The 7,495-nt window shown below is 41.7% G+C and overlaps 1 protein-coding gene across 1 annotated transcript in view; it reads right to left on the minus strand.

The window, feature by feature from the left end:
- The window catches only part of ALDH1L2 (aldehyde dehydrogenase 1 family member L2), a 78,370-nt gene that overhangs the window by 36,386 nt on the left and 34,489 nt on the right, over window positions 1-7,495 (minus strand). The window contains exons 11-15 of the mRNA XM_034643617.1: window positions 5,910-6,029; window positions 5,183-5,310; window positions 3,600-3,750; window positions 1,097-1,167; window positions 906-1,011 (exon numbers count right to left, since the gene is read on the minus strand). Coding sequence (XP_034499508.1) covers window positions 906-1,011; window positions 1,097-1,167; window positions 3,600-3,750; window positions 5,183-5,310; window positions 5,910-6,029 — 576 coding nt within the window. The remainder of the gene's footprint in view (window positions 1-905; window positions 1,012-1,096; window positions 1,168-3,599; window positions 3,751-5,182; window positions 5,311-5,909; window positions 6,030-7,495) is intronic.

Raw genomic sequence — 7,495 nt, forward strand, 5'->3', positions numbered from 1 at the left:
ACTCCCCCTGCTTGTGTTCCCTCTCTCGCTGGCTGTCTCTATCTCTGTCAAATAAATAAATAAAATCTTAAAAAAAAAAAAAACTTAAAAAAAAATAAAAAAAAGAAAGTGTTTCTAACAAGTAAAACAAGATGCCTGTGGTCAGTATAACTAAGTAGCAATAACAAATGAAACTGTAATTTAAGTTCTAAAGGAAAATAAAGGAGCGATGACAAGTACTGTAAACTCTTCTAGAATAGAGACCAAGTTTTCTCTGTGACGTGTGCACCTCAGAATGTCTACTACTGTTCACTGTGCACAGTCAATGCTCGGCCAAGTATTACAGTGGCCACAATAAGCTTTTTCCTGAAAAACTATTGTAGCATTAAAAGATTTATTTGAGAACCCAATCATTTGAATTATTATTTTTTTATCAATTATTTCCTTGTTATCCACGTGTACATATTCTTACGCAGTTGCCACAAATATGTACATTCTTTTGCATCATTTTCCCTCATTTTCCTCATTTCCCTCATTTCCATACTTTTAATAATTAAAATTTGAGTGTCTCTATAATACGTTTCCTTTTGATGTCTCATCGTTACTCGAAATAATTCCCCGATTATCAGGCATCTGGCACTTTGCAAAGAAATGAATTGGCTTGTAGAAATTCAGTGGATTTCACCAGAGTATCCTGTGCTTGCTTCCCTTGTCATGGAAATTTTAAATTGTGGGACATCTGTGGGGTGCATTCGGCAGCTATTAAAAATGAAGATTTAATATGAAAAGACGCCTGTGATATCTTTCAAGATGTCATAATATATAAGCCTGTTTGTGCTTAAAGACATCATGTTTATAAATGTGTGTCTCTGTTTTCAAGTGAATAGGAGAGAAGGAGATCGTGCCCCTGGCCCCTTGCATCTCACCTGCGCTGGCTTGAGCACTAAGGTATTGCCTGCTGCCAAACACGCAGCGCTCTTCCACGCCAGCATCATCAGCGGGTAATTCCAGGGGATGATAATGGCGCAGACGCTGCAGGGGTAGAAGGACGACATCCTTAGTTGTCTCCAACCAACACAACTCACACGAGTCACCCAGGGTGCTCTCCTTGTCTTACCCAAGTGGCTCCTTCCTGGTGAAGGTCAGATTGTGATTTGGACGGGCCTGGTTGATTGGAATGGTAGAACCCTAAAAAGTAGAAAAAGGTTGATTCTTATTTTTACTAATTCAAATGAGTAAATCTAATCTCAAGGAATCCATTTTCTGTTCACCTGTCTTAATTTTTCTTAGCTGGTATGAAAAGGCAGTGTTCAATTCATGAGAAATATATCCACACCAAGAAAAGGAAATGCTATTTGTTTTTGGAGGGAAGTAAGACACAGGAGAATAAACATAATTATATCTATCTATCTATCTGTGTATCTCTAAACTAAACATAGTTCTTTTTTTTTTTAAGATTTTATTTGTTTGAGAGAGAGGGAGAGCATGAGGTGGGGGGAAGGGGCAGAGGGAGAGAGAGAAGCAGACTCCCTGCTGAGCAGGAATCCTGCCATGGGACTTGATCCCAGGACCCTGAGATCATGACCTGAGCCAAAGGCAGATGCCCCACTGACTGAGCCACCCAGTCACCCCTATACACTAAACATAACTATAATTTGGTTACCTCCATTCCCAATTTCTTGACATGGCAGAGAATGTTAACTGCCTGCCCAGTGTCCATTCTTCTCTCTATCCTTAGTAACAGAAACTCTACATTAATAATTATAACAGCCATGTACCCAGATAAAATCCTGTTTTCCAGTTTCCAGGGCAGACAGGGATGGCCAATGGAAGACACAAGCACACGGCATTGGAAGGGGGATGCTCTTTACAGCAGGCTGACTCAGCCCTGACACATGTTCTTTTACCATAAACCCCCACCCACTCTTCTGTCTTCTTCCTGCTCAGAATGTCTCTGAAATGGCTGTTAAGTACAGTGGTTATCATGAGACCATGACACAGCCTTGAGGGCAGAGGTCACTGGAACTAAGGATGGTCTGGTAGGGAGAGAGGAAAACTACGTGTCATATACTAGCCCTGACTACTTGCCTTGTGCTCCTTGAAAATGAGGTAGAAACAAAGTTCCTACTTGGATTTCTGTTCCATGCAGTCAAACTGAATCCCAACTAATTCACAACCGTAGTCTTTAACTGAAGCTATTAATTTGTTTGGCCACATAGAAGAGTGTTGCTGGTACTAATTACAAGTATCTGTCTCTTACCTGAAACCCTTGGGGCCAAGTGTGTTTTGGGATTCAGAATGATTTGGACTATAGAAGCATAATATAACACAAATACCTTATGTTATATTATCTATGACTCCCAGTAGGGTCTGCAGCAGCCCCTCATAATCAAACATATGATAATTAGAATATATTTATTTAGTGAAACATATGAATATTCCCTCTACGTGACAGAAATACAAATTATAAATAGATTCATGTTGGTTCAGGTCAGCTTTGGGCCACAAATGAGTTTGAACCACTCAAACCAATTAATTCTCAGGTTTTAGAGCTCTTTGGAGTTCATATTGAGGATAAAGGATGGACCCGAACCACCACTACTAAATACGTATGTAGGTACGACTTTGTGACTCAAGAAACATGAAACCTACGTTCAAGTGCAAGCCCTCATCTGTTGCAAACTTGTTGCTAAGTCTCACTGCATAACTTGCAGGGTTTGTATTATTGTGACCATATTATGGACAAGGAAAGGAAGGTTTAGAGAGAGAAAATAACTTTAACAACATTAGCTGGTATGTGGCAAAGCTGCCACTTAGACCCAGGTCTCTCTGACTCTATATTAATAGTGATGACAGCAACTTGCCCAAGTAAAATATTGTTTCCCAGTCTTCCTAACAGACAGAGAAGGCCGATGGGAGATAAAAGCACAAGGGACGGGGGGATTGCTTTTTAAAGCTCTTTTGTCCTTCTCTCCCTGCCCCACTTCCTCCTTCTTGCTGCTGGGAGGGTGGCTGTGATGACTGGTACTGCTGTGGCTATCATGAGTCTATGAGCAGCATGCATGCTTCTCTGTGTTTTGAACCTTACCTTTACCTTTTATATCCCCAGTTCTGAGGTCAAGTGTAGTTGCCACTTCTCATCACACATGTACTATTTACTTGCTTTTAGTTAAAAGGGAAATGAAATAGTTATTGTACCCATGTCTTAGAAAATTATTTTTCTTATACCAGCTGACTTAGACCATGGATGTTAGCTCTCTGGCTTCTGTAGGTGTTTGAGTTTTCAATCTCTCCACGACACCCTCTGTGTCTAGGAGACTCTGAGATGGCTTTAGAGATATAAAAGTATAAAAAACATCATTAGATATTAGTTCAGAAAATCTTGAGTTCAAATCCTAGGCTCTATGGTTTGCTTACTAACGATGTGACCATATACAAGTCATTCACTGTTCTCAAGCCTCTGTTTGCTTACCTGCAATCAGAGACGACCACTATCTATGTAAGGATGAGATGAGAACACTAACGGGTGGCTCTGAAACAGTGCCTTTGCAAACCACGAAACAGTCGGCCCTTTTCCTTTTGCAATGATCTCCACGGCGACAAATAACATTTGTGCTTACCTGGATTTTGTCACACCAGCCAGCAAAGTATCTGAATGTTTGCACAGACATTCCGATGTGAGTCTTCAGAGCCAGGGTGTAGACAGCGCCCGAGTCAAGGGCTTCAATGGTTGCCAACTCTTCTTGGTTCTCTTCCAGGAGGTCTGCAAGTCTGTATGGTCAGTGAAAGAAATTCATTCAACAAATATCGATTGAGCTCCTATTATGTATAGGGCACCATCCTAAGGGCTGCGAATTCAGAGGTGAACACACATGGATAAGGTCTCTGTCCTCATGGAGAATATGGTCCGGCACGGAAGACATTAAACAAATCATTTCATAAATAATTTGTTTCAAGAGTTATAGTAAAGAAGCGTGGGAAGCCTGTCCCATTTGCCTCATACATGTATAAGAAGCAGAACAGTGAGTGAGCCACAGAAATCTGAGATGGATGACAGAGAACAGTGGGAATGCGGCCAGTTCATGAATATACAGGGAGATGTTAGAGAGGGCAACCCATGAGAATCCATGATCACGAGGATTTCTGGTGGGCACAGGAATGGTTCCAGCACTAACTGATGAGGACAAGATAGAAATACTTGGGGTGAACTACAGACACTACCCCAGATTTCTGTTAGGTATCAGATTCTACGGCAAGATAAGTCAAGGATTGTCTAATGGCTCTAAATTCTAAAATACTCAAAATTCATCCTCTGTGCTTCCCTCAACCATGGGTTTTCTTTCCGTCCTTTAGTGGTTCTCTGAGTTGTTCCCTTTGGAGCATTCTAAAGTTGGGCTCGAAAGCCCCCTCCCTTCTTCCAGATCCTACCAAGGTCAGCTATTTGGCTCTGGGTAAGTAGAAAAGTGAATTTATGCTTGAATCTAATTAGTCTTGGCATACTCAGTTACTGATTTATAATACCCTTCCCAGGCCTTAGTAGTTTTCCTCCTCACTCCTTGTCCCTATAGGTCAGGTGGATTTAAAATTCGTCTTTGAAAACACCAAAGTGCTACATATTCCCCATTTGCTGTTCGATATCCATCCTCCACACTGTTCTATCACCGGGGAGAATGACCTCTATAGACTCCATCACCTGGCTCCGTGCCCTGTGACTGGGCTTGACTAATGAGAAGCCAATGGGCATCACCCCTGGGAGAGAGAGTGATCGTGGATCCCACTCCCCAGCTCCCTCACAGATGGGCTGTGGTTCAGCGGCTGCTGTGTCCCTCCACCCAAAACTACTGGAGTGTGGTCTTCCACAGCTACAGATCTTGCCAGATTCCAGCAATAGCCCCTTCCTCTGTCCCAGACCTTGGAGTAGTAACAGCTTCTCCCTGTTGCTGCCCCCACATGGGTACTTCATTATCCCTTGACCTTGCCCATATCTTTGTAAGTGGTTCTTTATGGAACTTTGTTGCCTACGGGAACCCTGACTGTTACAAACAATACAAAAACCAGGAACTCACATATATGGAACTTTATATGACGTAAATAACAGAAGGCATACTAGTAGGTGCGTACTAGATTTGGGGGCAATTTTTAAAATCTTGGCAATGTTAGCCAATATCCCAAGAGAGGAGCTCTGTGTTTTTAAAAACTGTACCTGTACATCAATCTTCCTCTTTCTCTCGCATTCATCCTTCCCCATTCACCTTTTTCAAAGGCATCTTTTGCGGCTGCTACTGCTTTATCAACGTCCACCAAAGAAGCATAGGATACTTTGCATATGGTCTGTTTCACGATAAGCAAAAATAGGTTATAGGTCATTTATGTAGAGATGTATAAATTTGCTTCTTGAAATCAATGTCATACTAATAGGAAAAATAGAGTACTACTTATAAAATCCAAAGAATTCATGATGGAAAATCAATACACTCAGTAGTATAGTGAAGAAAAATTTTAACATGGCCATCATTAGCCTGAAATTTGGGACCTCTCCTGTCACACTACACTATAGAAAGACACATTTAGGAAGAATGTATCGATTTCTTCTAGTGCTTAGGGAAGCTGAATTTCTTGCCACAAGCTTGCAAAGATGAAAATTTCTTTTCTGCATATGGTTTTATTGTAGGTGTGCCTCTCATGTGTATAGGTATAGTTATCTGTCTAAATTCATCATAAACATTCTTTTAATAAAATAGGTTATTATAGTTAGCAGCCGGGACTAGAATCGAATAGTTGAAAGAAATACACGGGGTGCATTTATAGTAAGTGTTCAGAGGGAAAGTGACATAGGATAAAGTAACTTCTTAGGACTGTCAGTTCTGCAACTGTGTATAAATTAAGAATTCACGACCAGTGGTCCCTGCACACACTAAATAACTACTCACAGATCCGTCTGTTGGGTTGATAGTATCGTAGGTCTTTCCATCATCAGCATCTGTGAACTCTCCATTTATGAAACACTGATATGGCATTTTCACTATCATTTCATTGACCTCCTTCGAAACCTAAGGTAGAGAATTATATTATTAGATTCAGTGGATTTCTCTGCTTATCTGTTTGATACCAAATAGCAAGAGAAGTTTACTCACTAATGCAGTGGGAGAAGTTAGGCCGATTGGATTCCAGTACCTAGTCTCCAGAAGAGACGAGCATATGTCAGATTTGGGGCTCATGATGCTCCGACTGGCCACTGGGCCAGGAGGCTAGCATCTCTGACGACCCAAGTACTCTAGGTTGGGCCTTACAAATTCCTCAGATTTTCTTCCTTACACAAATGAAGGAGAACTCAGAACCTCCACATAATGGAAACAGCGCCATCTAGTGGCAACATCTATGGAGCACAGCCACTGCTTGCTTTTGAATCCTTGGAATTGCCTTTGGGGATTAGGTTTCCTGTTACATTGGTGCCATTTTAACTTTTCCTTCCTTACGTTCCTCCTCATTTTCACTTTCTCTCTCTCTTACAAATGTGCTGCCTAAATTCTATCCTCTACTGTTACCTAGCAACTGATTTTAGGTTAGTCCATTAACTACTCTGAATTTCAGTTTTTTCAACCAAAAGGGGATGGGTTCCTGGGTGGCTCAGTGGGTTAAGCGACTGACTCTTCATTTTGGCTCAGGTCATGATCTCAGGGTTGTGGGATCTGGCCCCGTGGGGCACCCCGCTCAGTGGGGAGTCTGCTTGAGATTCTCTCCATCTTCCTCTGCCCCTCCCCCCACCCACACATGCTCTCTCTCCCTGCTCTCTCTCTCTCTAAAATAAATAAATAAAATCTTGAATTAAAAGGGGATAATGCTACCTGCCTCATGCAGTTACTATGAGGAATAACTGAGAAAACATACGTGAAAGAACATTATTAGAATAAAATTTCATATCAATGCGAGGTATAAAAAGTAAATGTAATGATTTTAAAAGACTTTCATATACAGAAATCGATAATGCTTAAAAAAGAAACAGGGGAGGAGTCCAAGATGGCAGAGGAGCAGGAGGCTTAAATTTTGTCTGGTCCCAGGAATGCAGCTAGATAGCTATCAGACCATTCTGAACACCTACAAACTCAACTGGAGAATGAAGAAAAGAATAGCAGCAACTCTAAGAACAGAATAGCCACCACTTTCTGCAAGGAACCCAGTTTAAAACAGGAGTTGAGCTCCAGCTCGGCGTTCCAAGATGGCGGAGGAGCAGGAGACCTAAAGTTCGTCTGGTCCCAGGAATTCAGCGAGAGAGCTACCAAACCATTCCGAATACCTATGAATGCAACTGGAGAATGAAGAAAAGAGTAGCAGAAACTCTATGAACAGAAAGGCAACCACTTTCTGCAAGGAGGAGAAAAGATGGAGGAGGAGTAGGCGACCCTTTCTCAGCTGGTCCGAGTCGAGCTGGATATCTACCAGACCATTCTGAACACCCACAGAATCAGCCTGAGACGCAGGAAGATACATCTGGATCTCTACAAATGAACATCTCCAG

This window comes from Ailuropoda melanoleuca, chromosome 15 (assembly GCF_002007445.2).
Source record: "Ailuropoda melanoleuca isolate Jingjing chromosome 15, ASM200744v2, whole genome shotgun sequence".
In the NCBI taxonomy this organism is placed as follows: Eukaryota; Metazoa; Chordata; class Mammalia; order Carnivora; family Ursidae; genus Ailuropoda; species Ailuropoda melanoleuca.